Source organism: Equus caballus, chromosome 1, assembly GCF_041296265.1.
Source record: "Equus caballus isolate H_3958 breed thoroughbred chromosome 1, TB-T2T, whole genome shotgun sequence".
Lineage (NCBI taxonomy): Eukaryota > Metazoa > Chordata > Mammalia > Perissodactyla > Equidae > Equus > Equus caballus.
In genome coordinates, this window is record NC_091684.1 from 198,320,418 (window position 1) to 198,348,413 (window position 27,996).

The window sequence follows — 27,996 nt, forward strand, 5'->3', positions numbered from 1 at the left end:
AACCCTGCACCAGCAAACCTCAGTCCCGGTCCCACCTTTCCAGGTGTGAACTCCTGATACAAGGCGGGGGCCGAGGCGGTTCTGATACATGCTGCTAAAAGCAAAACGCCCAAAAGTTGTTAATTTTGGACACAAGGGGGAATTGTGTAGTTCCTAACTCTTGGACAGATAAACCATTACTCACCGAATGGAGCCAAAGAAATTCTTTGTACAGTGATGATGACAGGTGTGTGAGAGAGAGAAGAGGGAGATGGCGGATGGGGAAGCTTCAGAAAAAGAGAAAACACAAAAGGAAGAAAGAAAAAAAGTCAAAAAAACGTCAAAGTAGAAGGAAGCGTAGGTTCTTCAGCAGGGGCTGCGGAAGCTGATACCCAACTTTTGTGTCATTACTGCGGTGATAAAAAATACACTTCGGACAGATGGAGACGAGCGTGCAGAGCGGCCTCAGCGCGGGAAACTGCTTTCGGACATGAACCTGTGGGGTGGGCGGGGTGGGGGGGGGGCCGCCCAGGGCCATCCCGGCCCCGCCCTCCATCCCGGCCCCATCCCGCCCCCGCACCTCCCCGCGCCCCGCCTGCCGCCCGGCCCGCCCCGCGGGGGAGGAGGCGGAGGCGGCGCTGGGCTCTGGGCGCCGGGCTCCACGAACGGACTCGGCGGGGACCCGGCCGGGCGATGGACGCGCGGGGCTGCGTGGCCGCCTGGGGGGACATGGTGGCGCGGAACCTGCGGTGAGTGCACTCGGGCTCCAGGGGTCCCCTGAGCTCCACCAGCCCCGGGACCTCGGCCCCACCCCACCCGCAGGCCGGTGTCCCTTTGCAGCTCCTTACAGAGATGCCAGGAAGACGGCTCGGGTTCCTACCAACCTCTGTCTGCGTGACCATCTCACTACCAGGCCGATGGATTTCAAAAACACTAGTAATCGTGGCGGTAATAACGGTAGTCTTAGATGGCTTCCTGTTCGGTCGAGGCCTATCTGTGCAGATGGAGCAGGATGGGAAGGCCAGCCCGTGCGAAGCCTCCGGCAGGTATGGAAGGAACAGCCCTCCGTCATGCCTAAGATGGTGGGACACTGGAACCAAAACCTGTCGCTGCCTGTGCCAAGGTCTTGCATCCTCTAAATCGGAAATGTCTGTGTCAGCGGGTGTTTAATCTTCTTCGTTCCATGAATCCTTGGCTTCCACAGTAACCTTTACCCACCTGAATCCGCTGCAGTATCTTGCCCATCACCTTTATTTGGAAGCAGGTGTTGGTAGGAGAGCCTGGACCGGGGAGACTGGGGTATCTGTTTTGTTCTGTTGGTGTGGGAAGGTATTGGCATTTTTCTTTGCCTTTCTTCTTTCTATTCCTTTGTTTTATTTAATTTTTGCTGATTACAAAATATCCAAGAATCACATCCAAACACAGGAGACTCACTTTGGAGTGTCCAAGTGAAGACGGACACCAAGCTCCTCTCCTTCTTCCTCCTGTGGCTCCACACTGGGCAGCGGTGCAGACCCCTGGCCCCTCTGGGTGGATCTGCACCCCAGTCAGAATAGCCTGACGGCTGTGCTTTTCCAACTTCACATTCCCGGGCCTTCCCTCCCTGATACGGTCCTTCTGGGAAAGCTGGCATTTGCTGCTTCTCTTTCATGGTCTCTATAGAGTCGATGACTGATCATTTAACATTTATTTGGCAGAGAATCAAAGTGGCAGGTCACCCTTTTAGAGAACAATCCACTTTCTTGGTAGTGGAGTGGGACGTGGGGATTGGGGAATGCTCGATCACTTGCCTTACTAATTACTAACAAATAAGTCTCAAGAGATGCTTCCTGAAAGAATAAAACACTAGTACATTTCTTCACTGGAGCAGAAGATTACTTTACGAAGTGCAGAGGCTGGGGCACAGATGGGTGTCCCGCATCCTGAATCCTGGTTGTTTCTTGGAGCAGGTTGCTTTAGATGAACGAGCATTCGTGGGGGTTTGTTGTGTGCCTGGGGCTGCTGGCAGCGCTAGCTCTGCTCTGATGTGATTGGAGACTCAAGGAGAACGCTGAATCTTAGGATATTTGCAGTGGCTATTTTTTAATACTGTGGGGATCTGTTTATTTTACAAAAATTTCATCAGAGGTAGTTGTTCCTTAAGGTGGATGGACCCAGGAGAGTAAATCTCCGCATACAACTGGTTTTCTTCAAACTAGAAAAATGGAAAATGTGCACAGGAAAGAAGTTGGGGGAAGTCAATGGGCTATTTTCCTTCCATTTCTCCCTATTTCACCCCCAGTCTTTACATTTCTAGATAGTGCTTAGGAAGCCCCCGGGAGTGGGTGATGGCTGATTCATTCTTTCCGTTGGCTCTCTGTCGGCACCAGGCCAGGCCCGGGGCACACGGCGGTACAGGCACAAGTCCTGCCGTGGTGGAGCTCACGCTGACTTTCAACTGTAATTCAAAAAAGAGAAAGGAGCCCTTGCCCTCTCCCCCAGGGCTTCCAACAGGCGTGGCTTCCTTCTCCCTCATGAAAGAAACACACTTTTCTTTCAGTTCTCAACCTGTCCCTCCACAAGTACTTATGGAGCTCAGTCCTGTGCTGGACAAAGTGGAATGTGAAAGAAGCATTAGATGCCACGCGGGTCTGCTCATCGGGATACAGGGCTGATAGCGGGAAAACAACCAGAGAACAATGCAGGGTCCAACTGAGGCCGATTATATGAGTGGGAGGGTGGAAAGGAGAGGAAAGGTCACTGTGGGAGGATCTGTCTGGAGGGCCTTTGACCAAGGAGAGACACTTGAGTGGATGTGAGGGAAGAGGAGGATTTGGTTGGGAGGGAAGAAGGGGGGGGCACAGACACACCTTGGTCCTTGATGATCAACACACGTTGGCGGAGTAAACAGGCACGTAGGATGCATGTGCAGCTGGTCTTAATGTTTGGAATAGCTGTCTGGCCAAATGTGTTTGGGTTGGGCTTCCCAGAGCTGGTACCTCTGAGAGAAGCACGAATGATCGCCCTGTAGCAGCTCAGGTTCCACCAGTGAGAATCATCCAGCCGGGTTGGGTGGCCCCTGGGGGCGCTGTGTAGTTACAGCCACAGCTGATCAAAGGGCAGACGGAAGAGCACCAGAGCATCAAGGTGGCTGTTTGATGTGCTGGCCGGGGGCGGGATTGGGCTCAAGCTGCATCCATCGCTCAGATAAGGCCTGTTAGCTGCTGGTGACTTTTGATCCCTTACTGATCCAGGGGAAGTCAAATTGACAAGCCCATAGTTAAAAGAAGCCGCCTGCATTATTGATGCTCTCAGGGATCTGGTCACTGTTCTCTTCCCGCAGCTCTTCTCACAGAAGTGCCTCGAGCTGTTTGAGAGGAGGGTCCTGTATGAATTATTCTTTAAAAACAGAAACATATTTCCCTCTACTGCCTCTGCTTTCTAAGCGCCCTGCCACCTTCAAAAGGGAGACTAACAGGCGGGCAGCGTGGGTTCAGTGAGGAGGGAGAAAGCAGGGGCCCACCGAGTGAAGGAAGCATGAGAAATCAGCCTGTGTGCAGGTCTGCCCATTTGGGCTTGATCTGGGGCTCAAAGTGGCTTCTCTGGGTTTTGATTTCTTATCTTTGAAGTCAGAACAACAATGTCCTCTCCTTCCTGCCGCCTTCACGGAGGCTATTTTAAAGTTTTACAAAACATCCTTTTCGTTTCTTTCTTGCTGCTTTTATGAGGAGGCAGCTGCCCGTGTCTGATGCATGTGAAGAGCTGTCCCTTACCCTGAGCCCACATCTCGTCTCCACGCCCTGCAGGGCTGCTGGAAACTCATCAGAGGTTCATGATCTTCTCCTGTCATTCCTCCCAAACATATATAAGTACTCTGGTTTTTAAGTTATCAACACTTGAGGGAGAACTTTTTTAAAGGTCTCTCTCTGGTGACTTTGATAACAGAAGGCTCCTGAGAATACCGGATCAGGAAGGAAGAAGAAAATGGGGGGACAAAGGGACATTGCGAGGGGCAACTGTGCGGAAGGGGAAAGGGGACCCTGAGAAAACTCCCTCTGAAAGCTTAGCTTTGCCAGAGGCCAGCCTTGTTCCTGGGGTTCAGTTTTACTTGCATGGATGGCAAGTAGGACACACCAGGACAATGACAGCTCATTGGAGGTCATCACAGAGCTCTGGAGGTCACACAGACCTGGGTCCACGTGGCTCTGCCACTCATTGGTTGTGTGACCTTGGGAAGGTTACTGTTCAGTCTCCTCTTTTGCAAAGTACATGTAATAACAGTTATCTTCAAAAATGCCTCTGGTCTGGCAGAGAAATCAGGGCAGGGAGGCAGTTCAGAAATGCTGTCCAGCCCCTCAACCTGACGACATGATGATGGCGACCAGGCCTCACACTGACTGCTCACAGGAGGGAGCTTACCAGGTGTGTCCTGTCATACCTGGGCTCCATGTCCTCCTCCTGTCCTGTCACACATGGGCTCCATGTCCTTCTCCTCCTGTCCTATCACACCTGGGCTCCATGTCCTCCTCCTGTCCTATCACACCTGGGCTCCATGTTTTTTTCCTCCTGTCTCATCACACCTGGGCTGCATGTCCTTCTCCTCCTGTCCTATAACACATGGGCTCCATGTCCTCCTCCTGTCCTGTCACACATGGGCTCCATGTCCTCCTCCTCCTGTCCTGTCACACATGGGCTCCATGTTTTTCTCTTCCTGTCTCATCACACCTGGGCTCCATGTCCGTCTCCTCCTGTCCCGTCACACCTGGGCTCCTTTTTCTTATCCTCCTATCACAACTGGGCTCCATGTTTTTCTCCTCCTGTCCTGTCACACCTGGCTCCATGTCCTTCTCCTCCTGTCACACCTGGTCTCTGTGTCCTTCTCCTCCTGTCCTGTCACACATGGGCTCCATGTCTTTCTCCTGTCCCGTCACACACAGGCTCCATGTCCTTCTCTTGTCCCATCACACTTGGGCTCCATGTCCTTCTCCTCCTGTCCTATCACACCTGGGCTCCATGTCCTTCTCCTCCTGTCACACCTGGTCTCTGTGTCCTTCTCCTCCTGTCCTGTCACACATGGGCTCCATGTCTTTCTCCTGTCCCGTCACACACAGGCTCCATGTCCTTCTCTTGTCCCATCACATGTGGGCTCCATGTCCTTCTCCTCCTGTCCCATCACACCTGGGCTCGATGTCCTCCTCCTGTCCCGTCATACCTGGGCTTTTTCATGATAGGCCTTTGGGTTGGGACCCTGACTCGCTACTTCCCTCTTCTAGTTCGCCATCAGTGCCCAGTCTGATCTTCCCTCATTACATATACTTCTGTAACGGATTTTGCTTAAATGCCAAGTTACCTGTAATTCCCTGTGTTGGTCTCTGAAATTTGATTGGGACTTTAAGAGAAAAAAGACAGCAAGACAAAACTTGGACAGATTCTGAATACCTTGTTTGTTTCATGATACATTGCAGATCTATTCCACACTCCTCTTCAACACTCAGAAGAAAAATTGCCACTCTGTACGACAATTTTACTTGTAAATCATTAAAAGAACACATTTTCCCTCCTCTGATGGAGATGTTCATTTTTTTAAATTTTTGTAAGTATGTACTTTTCATTAATTTCCCTATATGTTGTTTTCCCAAAGAAAGAACTCACTGCTGTCAAATATGTGACATCATGAAAAAGACCTGTCAGTTATAAAATTGTGGCTAGATTTAAATGGTCCAAAACTTATTTAATATGGGCTTTGGGGTCTAGTGTGAATCCTCGCAAACTGTCGGGGAGAGATTGAAAACCATAGCCTGTGGGTGGGGTTTCAGTTCAGGAGCTTGGTCTTCAAGTTAGCTGTGAATGTGGGTACCTCACTGTTACTGTCTTCTCTGCTTTTTCACTTCCTCTTCTTACCTATAGCCCTTGAGAGAGACAGACAGACAGACAGACAGGGAGAGGGAGAAAGACGGAAGTGCGATGTGAGGAATCCACTTCCCCTGTCGTCCTACTGAGAGCTGCATTGGTCGATGTAACACACGCGGGTTGTGCTCTTGCCTGGGTGTCGACCTTGGACACTACACGGCTCCCAGTGACGCCTGATTACCATCATGGAACGCCCACTGCTCTCTTCCAGACGCTCTCACCTTCCTAGGAGAAGGGTCTCCCTGCTTCCTGAGACAAGAATAAGGCTGGAATAAACTCTTCCATGGGCGACCACACTGGGTCCTTTAGCATCCAGCTCCTGTGATGGCTAGTCTTCATGTGGAAATGAAACACTCTGCCAGGAGCTCACTGCAGGAGCTTGCAGCTTAGAAGCCTGTTAACAAGAAGGCTAATTACTTTTTTTTGGTTGTGGTTAAAAGACATGGAATTTGATTCTGGGAGTTGATAATGATTTCTGCTTTCCAGTCAAAGCACCGTTTCTCGTGGATTTAAAGAAACCGGAGGTAAAGATCCCTCACACAGTGAACTTCTACCTCCGAGTTGAACCCGGGGTGACTCTGGGAATCTGGTGAGTGCTGATGGACACTCGCTTGGTGCCGGGTGGGCAGTGTTGTGCATGGGAAGCGAGGGGGAGCAGCACCGGGCTGCTGGCCCTGGGTGGGGGAGTTCCCTGCAGGCTGCTCCACCCCTGCCCTTGGGCCTGATACTAGATGAGCTCCATTTTGCTTCTCAGGAATTTTGTTTGGAGTGTGGCATTGTTAGGCGTTGCCCTGTGCTTTGGGTCCCTCGCCAGGCCTGAAGGGCTAGCCCGCCCCCTCCTGCCTCCTTCCCTCCGCCTTCCGGCTTTCTCTGGACCCACTGGCCTCCTTGCACATGAAGCTGCACTGTCGCACGATGTGCTGTCTCTCTGCCCCTCTGTCCCCTTCCTTGCTTAATTAACCCCCTACCCATCCCCTGGGCTGAGTTTGGTTATTTTCAGGGAAGCCTTTACTCATCCTCCATTTTAGGCAAATGTTAGTGCCACCTGGGCTTGTCTTTCATGGCGTTTATTCCCACTGTACTTAAACGTCTGTGTGATTGTTTGGTTGAAGTTTGTCTTCCTTACAACACTATAGCTTTCCTGCGACTTTGTGGGTGGATTTCATCGCTTGGCACGGAGCTTGGCCCCTGGAAGGCACTCAGTAAACACCTGTGAGATGAAGTCATGAGTGTTCCTTGTGTTCTCGCTGTGCTGGTCTCGGTATTTTCTTCTCTTTGGTTCTGCTGCTCGTTCTTGGGCTCCTTTTCCGGGGCCCTGGTCTAGATCTTATCTCCTGGAGTTGAAGCATCTGAGCATAGAGTGTGGAGGAACCAGTGTCGGTTCACCCACAATGTGAATGCTTCCTAATCTGCAGTGAACAGTTCAGCCAACAGTGTGGCAATCTGAGCATCTCTAGATTCTTTGCTCCTGCCCATCTGTCCTTGGTTTGGGGAGTCAACTGTCCTCATGGTGGGCTCACCTGGTGGGCAGCAATGGCCGCCTTCTCAGGGCAGAGGCTTGGGGTTTGATGTCAGACTTTCTGCTCCCGAATGATTGAGAGGACTGAAGATTTATCATCACGTGGCCAGTCTCCAAGTGCTGGGAGGCAGTGTTTGTATTTTCGGGGGTTCACTCATCGGTTTAACAAGGGGGAGGATCTGGAGCTCAGACAGGTGTTTAAAATCAAGTTTCTTGAGTAGAAGAGCTTGGTGTCATGGTAAAGTGGTGTTCTTCTACCAAAATGGGTTCTCTTTCAATTCTTTCCAACTTGTCTCTTCAGCCAAACCATAGCAGGCGGCAAATGTCTGTCATCTTTTTCTTGTTTCCATCCAGTGGACTGCATTTCAACGCACTGCACCTAAGAGCCACAGTCCTGGAGGAGCATAGGCATAGGCAGGAGTCAGAGACACCAAAACATAATGGTCGAAGGGGTTCTGTGTGCATGGGGAGGGGCTGGGGCAGCAGCGGTTTTCATTATAAGACCTATCTGTGGTATTATATTTTAATTTTTACCATGTGTGTATATGACTCAGATAAAAGTTTAGAAATATAAACATGTATGTTTACATCTATCTATCATCTGTCTATCATCTACGGTCTGTCTATCATCTATCTATCTATCATCTATCTATCTATCAATCTATCCACTATCTGTCTGTCTATCTTATTGACATAAGGAAGGTTTCAGACTCCGCCACGGAGAGAGGGCCCTCCCCTCTGGACATGTTTGTTGGAACCTCTCGTCGCTGCAGGCACACGGTCCCCAGCTGCCGGGGGGAAGACGCCAAGGGGAAGGACCGTTCCTGGTACGAGGCGGCCCTTCGCGACGGCAACCCGATCATCGTGTATCTTCACGGCAGTGCGGAGAACAGGTCAGTGACTTTGCTCAGACTCCTTATTTTAAGAGAGAGAGCCTTTCAGTCCTGGGGAGAGTGAGAGGCAGGGCTCAGTTTTCATCTCTGAGAGCATGCCTATACACATTTTTTTTCTTTGGTTGAAATTTGAAGGTGTCTGGCAATACATTTCTCTTAAAAAATATAATATGTATTCTATATGTAGAATAATGTGGATATTTCACTGAAAGAGAGACTGACTTCCAAAATTTGGATACTGGTTTCAAAGAAGACAGTGGTTTGTTTAATGCCTAAGACTGTCTGAAATGAAGGATTGAACCTATGGAGGACTGGAAAGAGAACAGGCATGAGACATGAGGCAAAGACAGAGCAATTTCCACATCGATGGTCTTTTCACAAAACTACATGCAGATTCTCCTATTTAGCACGAATCCTTTTGATCAAAAGTTTAAACCCCCTATGAGAGCTCAACTGGAATTCTGACCCCAGGGCCCAGGGACCGTCTGAGTAATTCTAGTTTAGAACACGATGCCCCAGCCCGCTCTGCATACCCGGCCTCGTCTGCCAGGAGGACGGCCTCCCGAAGCCCCACTCTCTGATGTGCCACAGAGCCTGTGGCGCCTCTAATTACGGGGGGCGATGATCACTGTGCCTCTTCAGCTTGGGGCAGGGGCAACGAGCTGCGGAGACCCCAGAACTCACTCTCTCAGGGGGGACACTTCAAACCAGGCGACAGGCTCCAGAAGGTGTCCCTCGGCTGCCTCGCCTGTGTCTCTCTCTCACTGTCTTCTTCTGTCGGATGATGGCTTTCTCAAGACTTGCCTTGGCTCAAGGGGCTTTCTCGAGCTGTCCATCTGAGAGTCACATTTACAGAGATCCCCTATTCAAATCAGCACTTTTCAACGTGGTTTCACATTGTTCTGGCTGTGCAGACTTGGGGATGGGGTTACAGTAGCTTATTTAAAGGATGGTGAGGACCACGCATCCACATCTGCCCCTCTGGGGGAACCTGCTGTTGCTCTCAGTGACCCAGACTCACCGGCGCTGGGTCACCCAGCTTCCTCCTGCCCTCCCAGAAGCCTCTGCTTCCACCAGCAGTACTGGGTGGAAGGCAGGCCAAGTGGGAGGAATGGGGAACCTTGCTGCCAACAGTGGTTCTAGACTCGGGATCCACGGAAGGCCCGGAGGGTCCACACACACCCTCCCCAAAACTGTACATAACATTCAAAGGGTGGATTTTTCTGGAAAAGGGGCCCATAGCTTTAACCACATGTTCACAGGGCTCCATGATCCACTAAAGTTTAAGAAACTTGGCTCTAAGACAAAATTCAAACAGTTTTTAAAAATTTTTTAATTTTTATTTATTTTTTTTGGTGAGGAAGATTGTTGCTGAGCTAACATCCGTGCCTATCTTCCTCTATTTTGTATGGGACACCTCCACAGCATGGGCTGATGAACTGTGTATAGGTCCATGCCCGGGATCTAAACCCAAGAACCCCAGGCCACTGAAGCGGAGTGCGTGAACTCAACCATTACACCACCAGCCCAGCCCCTCAAGCAGTCTTTGAAGAGTCCTCTGCCATTTGAATCCTCTTTGTCTCTCTTGCATTAATGCGGTTACTACAGAGCAGACAGTACGGTTGTTTTGGAACAAGATGTTTCTTGCACCTCCAGGGCCAGGGCCTCTGGCCTTCGCTGCGTCTTGCTCCGTGGCGGGGTGGACCCGGAACAGGCGGATCTCGGCTTAGTGAACACGACTATACCATCCTGTGTTCTGAAAAGCCGCTTTCTGGCACTGATCTTTCTTCAGCTTCCGCACGTATTCTTAGAAGGAGGTTTTGCTGTGTGGAGTGAAGGGAGGGGCCATCAGCGATCCGTCCCACGCTGACGCTGGGCAGCCCAGGCGGCCAGGCCCGGCTCCTTGGGCTGGGCAGCAGTGGGGAGCCATCGCCACTCACCCTGACACGTCCACCGGGGCTGTGACGCCCAAGTCGTCTCCCCTTCCTAGCGACTCATTCCTCTAACCGGAGAGAGGAACCATGAGATCAGATGCCAGCAGCGTGATAGTGATTTTTATTGAATTTGTCACTGAAATTCCTAATTCTTGCTCTTTTTTTTTAACCTCCTCCATAGGGCAGCTCCTCACAGAATCAAGCTGGTGAAGGTATGTCTCACGGGGCCTCAAGGCACCGATTTTATGTCTCCAGTTGTTGTCTTCTGGGCTCAGCCGTAAGAACTTCCTCAGCCCTCAGCACAGTTGTGTCCTGAGAGCTCCCAGGGTGGGCATGGAGCCTGGAGCCCAGAGTCCCACAGGTGGACTTCTCGACCTGCAGTGACCACCGGGGATCAAAACAGATGTGAACATCTCCGAGTCCTCACACCCTTTCATGAGTTTATGACCTTCATCGCCAGATGGAGTTGAAGACACATTTTATTTGCTTTTTCAGAGGGCTGGGGGATGGGATGAGAGTATATTAAGTGCAAAAGGCATTCCTACAAGAAACAACCGTTTTTTGTGGTACAGGATAAAGACAGAACGTCTGCTTTCAAAAGTCGTGGAGGCCCTGGCTTCGCCCCATAAAGGGAGGCAGGCACTCTGCCCCCCTCACCAGCCTGCTCAGGGCCCCAGCTTGGGGGCACTGCCCCTGCATCTTCCCGTGTGAGGAGCAGGGCAAGCGCTCCTGGCTCAGAGCTGGTGGGCCAGGCTGTGTATCCTCTCCCACGCTCCAGTTTGTTAATCTCTCAGGTGGCCGGGTCGCTTGTCCAGTGACTGACCACAGGACCTGATCTCTCCTCCCACATGCCAGCTCTCGCCTCAGAGCTCTTTCCTGACTTGACAGTGTCAGTGGGGCCCGGAATCCTGCAGGCCTGGCATCCCAGACCTGCTCCCCCATCCACCGCTCCCTCTCCCGTCACTGCCTCCCCAGAGCCCACTCTGACCGACTGGTGGGCTGGATGTGGTCTTGCCTGGGATGGCGGCGCCTATTAAGTTTTAGGTGTGCTTCCACCCTGAAGCCCACTCTTCGCACTTCCTCCATGGGATGGTGGTGAAGCCGATGTGTATGAGAACATGTATTATTTTCCCTCCCACTCTTGGCAAAGCTGAACTGTGTGTCCCCTGTTGGAGGCGTCAGTGTGAAGAGTGGTCAGATCACCTGTGGAAGTTGGGATGGGTGGGGAGGGTACGGCGAGACTCCTGCCTTGCAGACTCGGTGCCACGTGCCACACGCATCATTTCCCAAAGCTCCTCAGCCCTTTGATTTCCCTTTTGGGTAGGGGATTTCTTTTAAAAATTAAATCTTTATTATTAAATTGTCCCTTCTTCTTTCCTTCCTTCCTTCCCTCCATCCCTCTCTCTTTTTCATGCATTCATTCATCCATCACTTCAGTCACCCAATACAGCTATTTTCACTTATTTGCATTCCCACCTAGTCTTTGTGTCTCTCTCTAGTTTTTATATACTATGATTGGGTCCATATATATTCTCCTGTTGTGGTCTTTTACTTAATACTATTTCATAACCGTTCTTCCATGTTTTTCCTTAGTTGTCGTAGTTATCAATTTAAAGGGTGCTCATGCTCCATGGCATTCATAGACCATCGTTTATTAACTAGTCCACTGTGGTGAGATACAAGTGTTTTTTTTCTAAATTCACTTTAAATAGTATTGCTACAGAAAACTTTAAGCATTTAGTTTTTTCTTCTTTAGGTTTTTTTTCCTAGAGATAAATTCTTAGGCGTAGGATCTGCTGTTGTTGTCCTTGAGTTGTACTGTCAAGTGGTCCCTCAGTTTACAAAAAACAACACATGATATTCCACTTCCCTGGATGCTTAGCTACTCTGGGTCTTAGATAGCTTTCTTGGAGGGAATGTAGTTTAAACAGCTACTTAAAAGTTTTGTTTAGTTCCTCATTATTAGTTCAATTTGTATATAAAAGTCCCAAGGAGATGCAGCCACCCACTTCTGTGCAGTGCTGGGGGAAGCACGTGTGTGGACATCAGCAGACCCAGGGGAACAAGTTACTTAAACTTTCCAGGGTCAGTTCCTTTATCTGCAACATGGAGATCATACCTACCTTACAGGACTATCGCGAGGATTAAAGTTTTACAAGCGTCTGCAGAGTAAATTCTGCCCCGTTTCCCTCTTCTCTTTGTCTATCACTGCAGCTCATCTCATTTGAAATGGTGTTTCCATACGCGCCCTCATTTATCCGCAGGGCTTGGCCGTGCTTTCATATAGTCGAGCGACCTCTTTATTTTGGATCGATGTTAACTCTTGTTCACATTTAATGCAAAGCTCTTCCCATTATCTGATTGCCTCTCCTACAACTCTGTGGAGTTCTTGTTCTCAAGGGAATTCTTAGAAAAGATGTCTGCTGTGTCCCAAGATGCCCTGTCATCTCAGGTGGTCCTCCAGCAATCCTCCCCAGCACTCTCCTTCTTTCCCGCGGAGCCAGATCTCGAGTTCGAAGTCAAACCCCAGATTCAGAAACCCTCTTTCCCTTCCTATGAAACCATCACTCCCGGGCTGTGAGGAGGAGCGGGGCTTCTGTTCCACCTTCCCTGTTTGCGTCTTCTACTTGAAGTGGTAACAGCCCCTTTGTCATCCAGGTGCTGAGTGATGGCGGCTTCCACGTCTTGTCTGTGGACTACAGAGGTGCGTGTGGAGAGCAGGGCACAGACGCTTTCCAGGGGGAGGGAGGCTTGGGATGGCCTCACCTGGAGGCTGTGACCTGTGTTGGCCTTCCCTGCCACCAGGGTTCGGGGACTCCACCGGGAAGCCCACTGAGGAGGGACTGACGGCTGACGCGCTCTTCGTCTACGAGTGGACCAAGGCGAGAAGTGGCACTACCCCCGTGTGTCTCTGGGGCCACTCTCTGGGAACAGGGTAAGAGGGGTCGGAAGAGGGTCCTTTGGCTTCTGTGTCACATCCCTAGCGGCAGTGCAGGAGCACCACGCTTAGAGACAGGGGCTCTGCTCTGCCCTCTCATAGCCCACAATTGGCCAGAGACCTTGCCATCTCAGTGTGCCCATATGCAGAGCAAGGGAGTGTCCGTTCAGCTCTGTGGTTATCTGTGACACTGAAGCCCATTCCAGAACTCTCCCTGAGAGTTCTAAAGGAAAGGATTCTTAATATGGGGAAATCCTGTGCAAAGTTCTCTGTCTTGCTACATTTTCTAAGGGGAGGGCCCAGAGCTCTCATGGTATACTCGCCCTGGATGCTGCACTTTGTGCTGCTTACTGGACCGTGAAGTCATGGCTTCACACATGCACTAATTTTTGTTTCTTTACAGGGTTGCAACAAATGCTGCCAGAGTGCTGGAAGAGAGAGGTATGTCAGTGCTTGCACGGGGGGAGCCGGGGATATGCTGGAAGTGGGGGCTCACAGGAGACTCCTGCACTCCAAACACAGAGACACCCGCAGCTCCCCAGCTTTAGACAGTTTCCGAGAGTGTAACAGGCTTGCTTTCCTCTCTGTTTAATATAAAACAATAGCTGGTTTTAAAGGTTATGAATTAAAAATAAATCCTAAGGAAAGAGTTGAAATTGCCTTTGGAAAAGCCCTCCTTGTGAAGTGAAAATGAGTGTTGTTACTGAGTGACCTGGATTACAGGAGAGGAAACGATCCATGATGACGTGACAGGTGGGGCTCGCTGGCCACAGCCCTCTTACACGACATTCACGGCAGCTTCTCCCCGTGTTCTGGGAGGCGCCTGCACCCACAGCTCCTGCGGGTGCTTGTTACAACACAGGCCTCCTGGATCCCAGATGTTTTCACCAGAATCTCTATGAACAGAACCAGGTGACTCTGACGTGCTCTACAAGCCTGTGATCTCTTGCATTGTGTCCTAACCTTCACATGGCAATACAGGTCAGGCTGAGTCATGTGAACACCTGAGACAGGTCACCTGCGATCACACTCTTAATTACTTACGGAAATGACACTCTTGTGGCCATCCGCGCACACCGCGTCCACAGCGCTGGTCATCGTACTGTCTGAACTCAGTGCTCATGTCATGAACACTTTCCTTCCTGGATGAGGCAATGATTTACTCCCAAACTTATGAACTTATGCTATCATGTATTTTAATTTTCTGAATATTACACACTTCATAAAACATCATTATTCTTATATTATAAAGTCAATATTTAGATTCACCCTTTTCTTTGCTCTTTGTTACACTCAGCATCACTGTGCTTCCATCTGGGATTTCTGATCTGCCGATGTGAGTGAAAAATTCTCTTAGCTGTGGTCTGAAAACGTTTTTATTTCATCTTCCTTCTTGAAGTATATTTTCACTGAGCATAGAATTCTAGATTGGCAGTAACTTTATTTCAACACTTTGAAGATGTCATCCATTTTGTTGTGGCTTTCAGTGCTTCATTGGGAAGTCAGCTGCCAGTCTCCCAGCTGCTCCTTTGAAGATAATGCTTACTTTTTCGTCTGGCTCCTTTTTTTTTTTTAGGTGAGGAAGATTGGCCTTGAGCTAACATCTGTGCCAAGCTTCCTCTATTTTGTATGTGGGATGCCACCACAGCATGGCTTGATGAGCGGTGTATAGATCCATGCCCGGGATCTGAACTGGCAAACCCCAGGCCTCTGAAGCAGAGCACAAACTTAACCACTATGCCACTGGGCTGGCCCCTCTTCTGGCTGTTTTTGAGAATTTTTTTTTGGCTCTGTTTTTAGCAGCTTTACTGTGATTTTCCTAGGTGTGGATTTCTTAGTACTTATCTTCCTTGGGGCTCACAGTACATCTCAATTCTGTGGCTTGATGTTCATTCATTTTGGAAAACTGTTGGTCCTTATATCTTCAAATAGTGTACCTGCCCCATTCTACCTTTTCTCTCCCACTGGGACTATAATATATGTCTATTTTTTAGTCGGTTCCCCATGTCCTACATGTCTCCAATGTTCTTTTTTGGGTTTTCCAAATGTTTTTCTCTTTGTGCTCTAGTTTAGATATTTTCTTTTGACTGCTTACACAGTTCATTAATTCTTTTCAGCTGATTCTAATATGGTGCTTAACTAGTCTATTGATCTCTTCATTTCAATTATTGTATTTTTCAGTTCTAGAATTTTCATTTGATTTTTATAGAATTTATAGTTTTCTCCTAAAATTTTTATCATCATTGATTTTTTGAATAATCACTTAAATATATATTTATGTGTCTATGTATGTAAATATGTGTAAATAACTGAGAATTTTAATACACTAATATCAATATAGGGAAGCTTTAACAATTATTAAAATTTTAATAATTTTACTATATGTTATTTACTATAAGTTATTTTAAAGCCCATATATGATAACTCCAATACCTAGGTCTTTCATTGGCCTATCTATCTCTGCTATTGGCTTTTTTGTTGTTTTTGGGCTATTTTTGTCTTTTCATGTCTAGTTGTTGTTAGCTAAGTGCTAGGCATTGTTTATGGAAAATTGTAGTAATCTGAGGCTGGGGGAATGGCATCGTCTTCTGGAAAGAGTTCACTCTTCTCCTGAAAGGCAGTTATGCAGGGAGACCCCCAGTCTAATCAGGGGTTGAGCTGACTGAGGCTGGGCCTCAGGCCTTAGGAGGCTGGTCTGTTTCTAGTTCACCATCACTCCCAGGGTGTGGTCCTTTGCAGTCAGAACAAAAAGCCCGAGATATTTACTCAGGCCCTCCTCCTTGTCAGATCCTGAGCTCTAATTTTTGTCCTCGTGGTCCTGTGAGATGCTGGCGGTTCTGTCGAGCTCTCAGCCATCACTGCTGCTCTCAAAGTTTCCGCTGCTTGGAGGGGAGGCCGCTCAAACTCTCTTGGCGTTGTTCTTTTGGTATTGGCTCTACAAATTCTCACTGATTTAGCAGCCCTCAGACACCTTCAAACATCCAACACACATTTTCTAATTGTTCTCAGAGGGAGTGTTGGCCAAAACAACCTAGTCGGCCTCTGGCACGTTCTCAGCAATGGACTGCAGAACACTTCCCATGGCGCTTTGCTTCCTTGAACTGTCCAAGCCGTGAAAGTCTGCTTGTGTTTTAGAAGAGAGTAGTGGTTTGCAACTATCATGTGCATGGAAATCTCTTGGGTGGGGGAGACCTTGTTAAAAACGCAGATTCTCACACTCCCCACCCCCCTGAGATTCTGACTTCTGACTCTGTAAGTCTTGTGTGGGGTCCAGGAATTTGCATCACTAATAAGCTTCACAGATGATTTTGATGCAGGTAGTTTATGTACAAGACCTTGAGGACCCCTTATTTAGGGAAGGTGCTATTTCAATATGATAGGGGAGTTATTTCTTTTTTGCTATTTTCAAGGATCCCCAGCTGATGCTATTATCCTGGAAGCTCCATTTACCAACATATGGGTTGCAAGTATCAATTATCCCTTGTTAAAGGTGAGTCTCTGATTCATCTTCCCAAGATGTCAATGTGTAGGCTGTTTCCATGCCTGTGTTTATTAACCACATTCCTTTCTTAACTAGTTTCATATGTTTCTAAGTTATTCTAACCTGAGACAGGTTATTAGCCAGTTGCAGTTAAAGCGGGGCACGATGGCTTCTGGACTTGGAGGTCCCTTTACTTTCTTCTGATAGATAGAGGGGCTTATAAGAGCCAAAGCTTTACCTCCTATCTTTTACAATTCTGTAGATAGACTTGACTTGGGTTTATATATTATTATTATTTCTTTTCAAAGTGGAAACAAAGCTCTCATTCATCATTTTTAGCCCTATGAATGTCAGTCACATATCTTTCATGATTTTATGATAAGCAAGTCTCTAGAGAAGGCAAGGAAGCTGCCAAATGGTTTTACACAATATCCCAGGAAGAGAAGACAATCTTTCCAGGCAGAGAAAGAACTGGGTGAGAAGATGTTGTTTTTTCACTCTGTTGTATAGATTATTCTAATTTTGTAATTTTATTCCATGCCTAACGCTCAGTTGCTTATAGTCATACCTCCATATAAATGTTAGCAAACAAGTGGGACGAAAAGAGAGAGAGGATTCTTAAGGGGACATGTGGCCCCAAATTTTAAATTGCTGTTAGAAGGCATCTTAGGTTACTTTAATCCAACTGTCTACTTTTGGAATCTTTCATACAATGAATCATCCTCGAACTTCGAGGGAAAAGGCAGTTTGTTACTTCCTAGGACAGCTAGTTCACAGAATCACAGAGTCTTGAAAATGCCTGTGGGCTATCTAAGCCCCACTCAATACTGGAATTCCCTCTGCAATCTAAAGACTGAAGGCCGAGTAATTTAAGATTTAATAAATCAGACATTTTCAATTGGTTCTAGACAAGTGAACATTCATTTTAAGATAATCATTAATGGAACATCTATTATATTACTCTAAGTAATTACTAATAAATTCATTGACTTGTTGGTATTTAGCAATTCAGATATGATCTTTCCATTTACTTTTGTTTCTTTTTTGATATTTTATAATTTTGAAATTTAACATAATAGAATACATGATTTAACAAATCATTATAAACTGAACACCCATGTAACCAACACCTAAGTCAAGAAATTAGCATCACTAGCACCCCTGTATGTCACTTCCCAATCCAGTCAGCCTCGCCCTAAGTGTGACGCTGGGTTTCATGGTAATCGTATCCAGGCTTTTCTTTATGGCTTACCACTCATCTGTGCATCTCTAAGCAATGCAGTTTTGCTTTTGAACTTTATATATTAGTAGAATTATATAGGACAATTTCTATTTTTTTCATCCATTCATATATTTGTAGAATTTTATCCATGATGTATAGCTATGATTTGATAATTTTCATTGCTATATAGTATTTCATTGTATAAATATAATATAATTTATTGACTTATTGTATGTGGGCATTTGAGTTGCTTTCTGTTTGGGGTAATAACATTGTTGTCAACGTTCTTGAATGTGAATTCTGTAAGCATGTGTGTGCCTATCTCACTGGAGTATTACCTGGGAGTGGAATTGCTGGATTATAAGGCATGCATATTTTCAGCTTTAGTAGTTATAGTGCCAAGCAGTTTTCCAAAGTGACTTGACCACTTTATTCTCCCACCTGTTGTGTATGAGAGTTCCAATTGCTTTACATCCTTGCCCTCATATTCTTATCTTGTTGTGGTTTCAATTTGCATTTCCTTGATGACTAATGAAGTTGGGCATTTTTTCATATGCTTATTAGCCACTTAGACATCATCTCTTGTGAGATACTTATTCATGGTTTTTTTTTGGTTTTTTGTTGTTTTTTTTGGCTGAGGAAGATTGGCCCTGAGCTAACACCTGTGCCAATGGTCCTCTCTTTTGTATGTCGGTCACCACCACAGCATGGCTGCTGACGAGTGGTGTAGGTCTGCACCCGGGAACCAAACACAGTTAGCCAAATCAGAGCATGCTGAACTTAACCACTTGGCCATGAGGCCAGCCCCCTTTTGTTCATTTTTAAATTGAGTTGTCTTTCTTTTTATTTATAAAAGTTCTTCATAGGATGAGTCATTAGAAAATTATCTGAATTGCAAATATATTCTCTTATTTTGCTTTGCCTTTTTACTCCCTTAATGGTATCTCATGATGAAGAGATGTTCCTAAACTTAAGGTGGACCAGACCAGTTTACCAATGCTTTTTTTTTTTTTGCTAATACTTTCGTGTCCTGTTTAATAAAACTCTGCTTACCCAAAGATGGAGATACTCTTCTATGCTATTTCTAGAAATTCTGTTTTACCTCTTAGATTTAGAGCTGTAATCCACAGGTATGTATTGTTGTAGATGTTGGATGTAGAAGTCCATATGAACATCCAGTTGGCCCAGAGCCATGTACTAACTGGACCTTCCCTGCACTCTGCAGAGCCAGTGTTTGTATATATCAGTGCCTATTACATATATAGGTCTGCTGGTAAATTCTCATTTCTCTCCTTTGTCTCGTATGAATACTACAATCTCTTAATTACTGTAGCTTTATCATATGGCTTGATATCTGGCTAAGTTCTTCAGCTTTGTTCTTCTTATTCAAAACTCTCTTGACTATTCTTGACCCTTTGCATTTCCACATATGTTTGGGAATATACCTGTCAATTTCTACAAAAAACTTCCTGGGATTTTTAATTGGGATTACTTTGGATCTATAGATCAATTTGTGGGCATTCATAGCTTTCTAATATTGAGTCTTCCAATTAATAAACCTGGTATTTACACATTTACTTATATATACATTTATTTATTATTTAGGTTTTCTTAATTTCAGTTTTAGGTCAGCTTCTCCTAGAAGCGGAGCCATGGCAGTGATTTGGTGTGTGTGATCTATTGAAAGAGTGCTTTTCAGGAAAAGCCTGGGAGGTCATCTGAATGAGAGTTGCAGGATAGGGAAGTGGGAAGAGGAGAACAAGATGTGACCTCAGGTAACGTCCAGCTTTGGCTGGATCCACATAGAACTCCAAGGTTCGAGTCAAGGCTGGTGGTCGATCCCACCGTTCCTGGGGTTGGGTGGGGTGAGGGTGGCATCACCTTCCAGGAGCAATGGCTTCTGTCATCCAAGGCAAGGAGGAGGAGGGCAGCCAGCACTTACAGCAAGAGTTAACGAATTTTATTAGCCTTTTCAAAGAGCCAACTCAGATCTTGTTGACCATCTGTATCGCAGGCTTTCTAGTTTATTAATTTCTAGTCTTACCATGATTATTTCCTTTCTTCTGTTTTCTTTAGATTTAATTTGTTTTTTAAAAAATTTCTTGAATAATTTATTTTCAGAATTTCCTCTTTTCTAATTTATGCATTAAGGCATATTCCACCTAAACCTTACTTCAGCTGCATCCCACAAGTTTCAAAATATATTTTAATGATCATTTAACTCAAAATATTTTATACTATTGGACTTCTTTGACCCATAGGTTACTTAGAAGTATATTTCATGATTTCTATACATTTTGGAATTTTATTATGTTTGTTATTGATTTCTAGCTCAATTCTGCTATGATCTGAGAATATACTCTGTATGATTTCAGTCTGTGAAATTTGTTCAGACTTGCTTCTGTCCTGAAATGTTGTCAATGTTCCACGTGCTTGAAAAGAATGTCCTGTTTTTGGTGCAGTGTCCTATATATGTCAATTAGGTCAGATTATTCATCGTGTTCAATTCTCCAACTTCCTCACTGATCTTTTTGACTGGTTGTTTTATCGGTCACTCAGGGAAGAGTATTACAGTATCTTACCATGATTGTGGAGTTGTTTATTTCTATTTTAGTTTTTTGGAGGTTGTATTATTAGGAACATACATCCAATAATAATGTAATTTTCATATCTCCCATGTGAATTGATCCTTTTTCATCAGGAAATATCCCCTTTTGTGATTAATAATGCTTCTTGACTTAAAGTTAGCTCTGTCTGATGTGAATATACCTTTGTTTTGAACAGTGTTTGTGTGATATATAATTTTCTATCTCTTGACTTTCAACTTCTCTGAATTCTTGTATGTACTGTATATCTCTTGGAAGCAGCATATAGTAGGGTTTTGATTTCTTCCCCAGTATGACAAACATTGCCTGTTAATTGTAGTATTTAGTCTGTTTACATTTAATCTAAGTATGATCTAGTTAGTTAGTTTAAACCTGCTCTCTTACTCTGTGCTATTCTGTTTGTGTCATCTATGCCGTGTCCTTTGCCTCTAGTTTCTTGCTTTCTTCTGACTGGCAGCTGTGTCTCAAGGAGAAAAGTGGTGTTGAACGTCAGGCTCACCTCTCTGAGCTTCCCTTCTCTCTGGGATCTAGACCACTCAAGACCTCCCTGTCTTGGTACATATCTGACACCTTCAAACAAAGGTTTTTAAAATAATTTTCCAGCTCTTTTAGTTGTCTTTGGCAAAAGGTTTGGTCTGTAACAATTCCTCTATTATTAGAAGTGGGAAATCTCCCAATATTTTAAAGTTTGGAATTTGATTTAAAATGTCATAAAACCTTAGTTTGCTGGTACTTCGATGGGCTGGAAGTGCAGCCCCCTGCAGCATTCTGTCTTCAAGGACCAGGACTCGACTCTGCTGTCAGACTTCCTGGGTTTGACCTCCAGGCTGTCACCTGACAGCTTGTAACCTTGAACTAATTGCTTCTACTGCTTCAAATACCTCATCTGTACAATGGGGTAAAAATAGTCTACTCAGGGCTGTTGTAATAATTAAATGAATTATATGTGAAAAGCATCTCTAGGAGTGTCTACACAGAATGAGTGCTCAGTGGCCCTTAGCTGTTTTACTGTCGGTGGAGTGCCACGACTCTGAACGTCACGTTGGGTGAGACAGTGTAGGCGGCGTGGGACACGCGGGTGCAGTGCAAGGCACAGGCCTCAACTCTAGAGGCTTCCTGCCTAGTTGGGGAGACAGGAAAGTTGAGACAGGGATTTCCAGGTGTCACTTTAGGATCAGTTTCTTTGCTCAGAACAGGAAGGCAGCATGACACATGGACAAAGACCTTGGCTGTGGAGCCAGACGGATCTGGGTTCAAATTTGGCCTCTGCCACTAACCAGTTAAGACCTTGGTGAGTTACTTCCCTTCTCCGAGTCCTCCTATTTTTAGGATGGGGTTGATGCATACTGCCTACTGCACAGGGCTGTTGTGAAGATTAAATTAAGTAGAGTGGTCTATGCAAAGCACCAGCTGCTGGTGGGCAGTCAACCAACACTTGTCCCTTCCTCACTCTTCCTGCCACCAAGCGGACGAAGAGAAGTGTTAGGGAGGACCCAGGACTATAATTTCAGGGTGGGCAGAATTTAGGAAGAGAGGTCTTGTATGCCGGTGTGGTCAGTGGAGACGTACAGAGAGACTGTAGATGCAGGAGAGCAGTCAGGTAAGACTGAGAGGAGGCGAGGATGCGAGCCACGGCCCGTGGCCGGAGTGGGGCAGTTGTGTTAAGGTCCTGAGAACCAGGGCTTCCACCTGGAGCTTTCACACTCTCCCCCTTTAAGTCCTCACGATGGCTCCGTGAGTCTGGCATCATCGCCTTCACTTAGGGCTGAGGGAAGTGGAGTGGAGGCTTGCCCAATGGCCACACACCCTGTAAGAGGAGGAAATGGGATTCAATCCTATATCTTCTAACTCCAGGCAGACAGATTGGAGGTGAGCAGCCTTTGGAATGAAAGATTGTGTCCAGACGTGGATGGTCCTGCAGTCAAGCCAGGAGTCTTTGGTTTTGTTTTAAAGTGGACGATGTGGCTCTCCCAAAGCTTTGTAATAGCAGATTCCACGTAACTGGTATTTTAGGAGCATTTACCTGCTGGTATCCAGGAGAGGAGGCAGGCAGACCAATCAGGAGCCCCTCTGGATGGGACGGTGTGGCCTCTGAGTCTCGAGGGGCACCCCTGCTGGTGAGGAGTGAGGAACAACGGGGTAGACTGACTGGGGCCTGCTTCCTTCTTCCACCCTCGGAATTGGAGATGAGCTGCCATAGGGCGTCTCCTATGGAATTCCCCTCAGAGGAGTTCCGATTCCAGGGTGGTGGAATCAGAAGACAAAGGAAAAAAGAAAACCGAACAAGACATCTTACCCTTGTATAAGTAAGAGGAGGGCAAAGGAGAAAGGGACGAAGGCAGGGTGAGGATGCAAGTGTGCACTGCCCACTAGGAGACCTCGCAGAAAACGCAGGCCCACGACCCCAGAACCAGGGGGTGCCTGGCGGAGCGGCTAAACCAAAACAGCAAAGCTGACCTTGGTCTTTCCTGGCCCAACTGACACATTCTGTACCCATTTTCCCGCCAAATTCCCCTCAATGACATGAATTACTTTTTAAAATCAGAAAATTTTTTTTTCAGTTTTTATATCTAGAAAGTTACTATTCGCTGCATTACTACAGTTCACAGTGGGAGACTACAACAGACGACAGCGAGGAACTCTAATTTCCCCAGACTCGTATAGAAGCAGTGATGCGCATGATCTAAAAACTGATTCTGGAATGAACATAATTCATTTCTTTTTAAAACTGTGAAGCAGACATTTGCTCTCACTGGCCCCAGCCCACCTATTCGGTACGCACTTCCTTCTCCTGCAACGTCCCACTGCCTACGTTGCACACCCTCCATCCCCAGGCACCACAGAGGAATACGTGTAATACTTTGCCGGTCTTTTCCTCTTGGCAAATCTATTCCAAGGAATAAAATCCGAGTGAAATTCAGTCACACTAAGATGAAACTGACAGATAACAGCCTGGAGTGCACACCAGGGATTTCTGCACAAGAGATATGTTCTCTCTTTAGCAAACGTTTATCGAGTGTCTATTAGGCACCGGGAGCGCCTCTAGGTCTGGGAATACCACAGCGAATAAGAGAGCTGTGGTCCGTCTTCCTCTCATGTTTTTCTGCTTGCTGCAGAGATGAGTGCACACCACCATGGCTCCGTAGTGAGAAGTGCTGTGAGAGAACAGTGTGATGGGGAATGACTGGGGGGGGAGTCGACGGTGGGAAAACCTCTGAAGAAATGTCACCTGAGCCGAGACTCGCACGATGAGGAGCAGCTGTCATGGGAAAGTCTGGCGGTCTCGGGCCAAGGGGAATGAAAGGCACGGGCACGAGGGTGGACAGAGGGGGCTTAGTGATGGGAGAGGCAGCAGCCAGACTCTGTAGGGCCTCAAAGGCCAGGGCGACGCTTGGGTTTATCCACATGCCTTTGGAGGCTGTGAAGCAAAGAGTGATATGAAGTGAGTTGTTCATTAACACAATCACTGGTTTCCCTGTGGGAACTGGATTATGGCAGGGTGAGGGTGTGGGCAGGAGCCACGTGGGATTGTTGGCGAGGTCCAAGCAAGACGTGGCGGGTGGATCAGGCTGGTGACGGTGGAAATGAAGAGAAATGAATGGGCATTCATTCTCAAAGCCTGTATTGCTCAGGGTTTCTGTCCTTTCCTCATTTCAGTTGAAATGGATGTTTTTATGGCATATAAACTAATTTACCTATTGACTTATTCAAAATATAGTAAAAGCTGGTTAGCCAGCATTTATTGGAGCTTACCACTGAACAGGAAATTCAGCGTTCAGAATGATAATTGTTATGGTTGGAGTCCTCTGGTCATTGTTAAAACCTAAAATGCCTTTTTAGAATATTGCAATATTAAATGGTATTCAACTGTTTATAATGTTCAAATGCTATAAAACTAATTACCTATGTATTGTATACTTTCATTAGAATTTTTCACTAATCAGAATATTCTGTTCCCCAACTAACCAGTTAATTATGTCCAATGTGGAAGCAATTTTCAGAGTATGCATATCACTGCTTCCTTAAGAGTTTGAAGAAATGAGTTTACAGAAGGACAGGAAGTAAAAACAACAAATGTTAACCGTGGTTATTTATGGATGGTGGGATTATGGTGATTTCTTTCTTCCGTCTCCCCTTCTGTATTTTCCAAATTCCCCACAATGACATGAATTACTTTTAAAGTCATAAAAGTTTTGTTTTTAAAAAAAGTTTATTTAGAAAGTCATTACTCTCGATGTTACTGCAGGTCATGGTGGGAAACAACAACAAATGACATAGCTAGATGCCATGATTTAATTTTTTTTCCTTTTAAAAAACAGATTTACTGGAAGCTTCCAGGGTTTTTACGCACGCTTATGGATGCCCTGAGAAAAGACAAAATAGTCTTCCCTAATGATGAAAAGTAAGCCGCTGATGAAAAGATATCCCTCATTACTGTATCTGTGGGATTCTGGGTAGCATTCCTGTGATTACCGGATGGGTAGATGAGAAGTCGCAGATGGGGACAGGATTTGGGGCATAGCATCTACAGATTTTTAGTATTTGATATTTTCCTCAGGGCTGATTTGATGACTTCACCAATTCAGTACTTTCTCTGACGTCATAAAAGGAGTTGTAGATTTAGGGTCTATCAGGATCTTCTAAAGGTCATCTAGGATCTAGCCTAGCATTCCTCAGGGTACTCCTGGCTTCTAGGCCTTATTTCCCATGGAACCACAACCATCCACCATCCAGCCTACTGACCCAACAGCAAGTCCAGTGACTAGACTTTGCCAAGTCAGCCTTTCACAGCTGGAGAATTTGAGTGCCTCCAAGAGGCAGTCGTTAACAATATTGTTTCTATTTCAACACACTGGAGGGATCTGACATTGTCAGGAGTAGCAGCGAGTCCCTGTGGCGGGGGTGGATGGGTGTCAGAATTCGGGGGTGGGGGGGCAGGGAAGTATTGTTTGAGACAGTTATGAGAGTGGGAACAAGTCGTTCCTAATACCATCGCCTTTCTGAAATACCAAACGAGGGGGCTGACCAGGAAGCTAACGAAACCTCTCAACTGCATGTCCATCCTGCACATTTATGGTGACAAGTCAATAAACTGCTACAAAGAGTTCTCTTTAGTCCTTTGGGTTTTGAGTTATTTTGTTTTCTTTTATAGTATTTTTTAAAAAAGATTGGCACCTGAGCTAACATCTGTTGCCAATCTTCTTTTTATTTTCTTCTTCTCCCCAAAGCCCCCCAGTACATAGTTGTATCTTCTAGTTGTAGGTCCTTCTGGTTCTGCTATGTGGGACGCTGCCTCAGCATGGCCGGATGAGCGGTGCCATGTGCGCACCCAGGATCAAAACCAGTGAAACCCTGGGTCACTGAAGGGGAGTGTGCGAACTTGGCCACAGGCCGGCCCCTCTTTTATAGTTTTTTAATTAAAATCTTCTGGATATTATGAAATAAGTTGGAATAAGGAAAAAGATGAGGTTCCTTTAACTCTGTACAAATTCAGTGTTTCAGTGTTTCCTTCATTATTTTCAAAAATCACACAGAAATAAATTACTTAAATACCTAATTAAATAAGTAAACAGAAGAGAGAGAACCTTGCCTGGAGGGAAAAAAGTTACTATATGAAGTCTATTATATACCGAGTTGTTCTTCCTGGGAGGGAAGGAGGGAGAGTTCTTGTGTTTTGAGCAAACCTCAAGTTTTCCTAAAGCTCTAACTCAGAAGAGGAGCACTCCCCACGTATCATTCTTGAACTGAATCCTTTTTCCACTTTCCCCCAGTGTTAAATTCCTGTCTTCTCCTCTTCTCATCCTTCACGGTGAGGATGACAGGACAGTGCCTTTGGAGATTGGAAAACAGGTAAACTGAAACTATACTTATTTCGCCATTTTCTCATCCAGCTAAACTTTGGTTAGGGCCTGATGGAGGGTCTCTGACATTACAAGGGGTTCCCTCCACCCTCAGCAGCCACGCTGCCTGCGTGTACAGTAAGCGTCGGTGTCCTGTGCTGCTCAGCTCAAAGGAGCGTCCGTGGTGGATCCTGGCCCTGCCTCTGGGGTCTGTGGATCTGCAGGCGCAGAGAGCCTCCAGGCTGCTGTGGGAACCTCCGTGCAGTCTCTCCTGTAGTGGCTCTGAGAATGCAGATGTGGTTTCTTTTCTTTTAAACAAACAGAGTGGGTCCATCGCACTTCCTGTCCCCCTGCAGGGAGTGACGGCCGGGAAGGAGGGGTTCTCTCAGGAGTCTATGTCAGCTGTGCAGGTTTCAGTTCCCTGCTTGCAGAGGCAGCCAGCTGGGGACGTGAAGAGCTGCAGAGCTCTGACTTGGTGGGACTAACTCCCCAAGCTGGCTGTTTCTGTGCCCTTTTAGGAAAATTACTGGAAAACAAGAGCTTTGATTGTCAGACTTTGGTCTCTGTCTTTCTGCCCCTCGCAGCTCTACGAAATCGCACACAGTGCATACAGGAAGAAAGAGAGGGTCAAGATGGTGGTCTTTCCTCCTGGCTTCCACCACAACTTGCTTTGTGAAAGCCCCACACTGTTAAAAACCGTGAGGTAAGAGCTGCTTTGCTAACTGGGACAATTCGTCCCTTAAAGGCAGCCAGGGCCGCTCCGGCCCCTCAGCCTGGAGGCGGGAGCATGGGAGCTGACCCCGTCCTTTTTCTGCAGGGATTTCCTGAGCGAGCAGTGGGCCTGAGGTCTGAGAGCTGCGGAAATCTTCAGCGAAGACTTGGTCCAAACCCACCTGGGATGCGTCTGTTTATCTAAAACTGTACCAGGCTGCTTGGATGAGCTGAAGTCGTTGACATTTCTACAAGTTACCCGCCATTTTAGTAAGGGAAAGCACGGATGCCGGGCCGGATGGAACGTTCTCATTTAGCTTATCATGCCTACTCTGTGAAACCTCCCTCTGGAGAGTCGGAATCTGGTAAAAATTGGGTCCCACCTAAAAATGTGTAGTTACCAGACATCCCGGATCTTTGTGAATAAGGTGCCCTTTACTTTGGACTTAGCAGTGTAAGAAATGTAGTTAAATAGTTTGTATTTTAGTTTGGCAATTTAAGTGGCATTAAAGGTTCCAGGCAGTTTCTAGCTTTCTGAATAGGGCTGGGGAAAGTCTGAGCACGCTGCTCAAGCTGCTACAAAGTAAGAAGTTTGGGGGTCTCGAGGCCCTTGGAAATCGACACTTTATTTTTAGCCCTAATACAGTCATACGCTTCCCCCCAATTCCCAGAGATACTTAACTGGATTATCAGCCAATAAAACAAAATCAAAGAATGTTGTAAAAATGTTCAAGTCCAAAAACAGGCTAATTTTTTCTAGATTCGTTTTATGACTTACTTTCCACTGGCCTTATTCGCCCCACTGCTAGAGTCACTGGACAGGGAAATCTTTAGATCTGAGGGCTCCACGTTCCAGATGTCCCTGGCGTATTCTTTAATTGTTCGGTCACTGGAGAATTTCCCCGAGGCAGCTATGTTTTTGAGTACCATCGTGTTCCAGGCCTTTGGATTCTGTAAACAACACACCCACATATGGCCCAGGGT

At 46.5% G+C, this 27,996-nt stretch overlaps 2 protein-coding genes across 4 annotated transcripts in view; one reads left to right on the plus strand and one right to left on the minus strand.

Annotated features, from left to right (window-relative positions):
* The first annotated feature begins 592 nt into the window (after nucleotides 1–592).
* ABHD12B (abhydrolase domain containing 12B) lies at nucleotides 593–27,738 on the plus strand. 2 transcript variants are annotated; one of them, XM_014734162.3, is made up of 13 exons: nucleotides 593–728; nucleotides 5,424–5,551; nucleotides 6,355–6,457; nucleotides 8,161–8,280; nucleotides 10,396–10,426; nucleotides 12,873–12,918; nucleotides 13,020–13,149; nucleotides 13,556–13,593; nucleotides 16,563–16,642; nucleotides 24,781–24,863; nucleotides 26,233–26,311; nucleotides 26,886–27,004; nucleotides 27,119–27,738. In XM_014734162.3, the coding sequence occupies exons 1-13, from the start codon at nucleotides 673–675 to the stop codon at nucleotides 27,144–27,146; spliced, it is 1,041 nt and encodes a 346-aa protein (XP_014589648.3). In that variant the 5' UTR covers nucleotides 593–672; the 3' UTR covers nucleotides 27,147–27,738. The 2 variants fall into 2 exon arrangements, with proteins under 2 accessions (XP_014589648.3, XP_005603522.3); XM_005603465.4 differs by having other exon boundaries at nucleotides 602–1,025.
* The window catches only part of PYGL (glycogen phosphorylase L), a 29,062-nt gene continuing 28,685 nt past the window's right edge, over nucleotides 27,620–27,996 (minus strand). For both annotated transcript variants that reach the window (NM_001145889.1, XM_070272216.1), the window contains 1 exon segment: nucleotides 27,620–27,963. In NM_001145889.1, the coding sequence (NP_001139361.1) occupies nucleotides 27,787–27,963 (177 nt within the window). In that variant the 3' untranslated portion in view covers nucleotides 27,620–27,786.

Coding starts and splice junctions, on each gene's coding strand:
- ABHD12B (XM_005603465.4), top strand. CDS start 832: ATGCCAGGAAGACGGCTCGGGTTCCTACCAACCTCTGTCTGCGTGACC. Junction 13,150..13,555: donor GGCCACTCTCTGGGAACAGG/GTAAGAGGGGTC, acceptor GTTTCTTTACAG/GGTTGCAACAAATGCTGCCA. Junction 26,312..26,885: donor CTTTGGAGATTGGAAAACAG/GTAAACTGAAAC, acceptor TGCCCCTCGCAG/CTCTACGAAATCGCACACAG.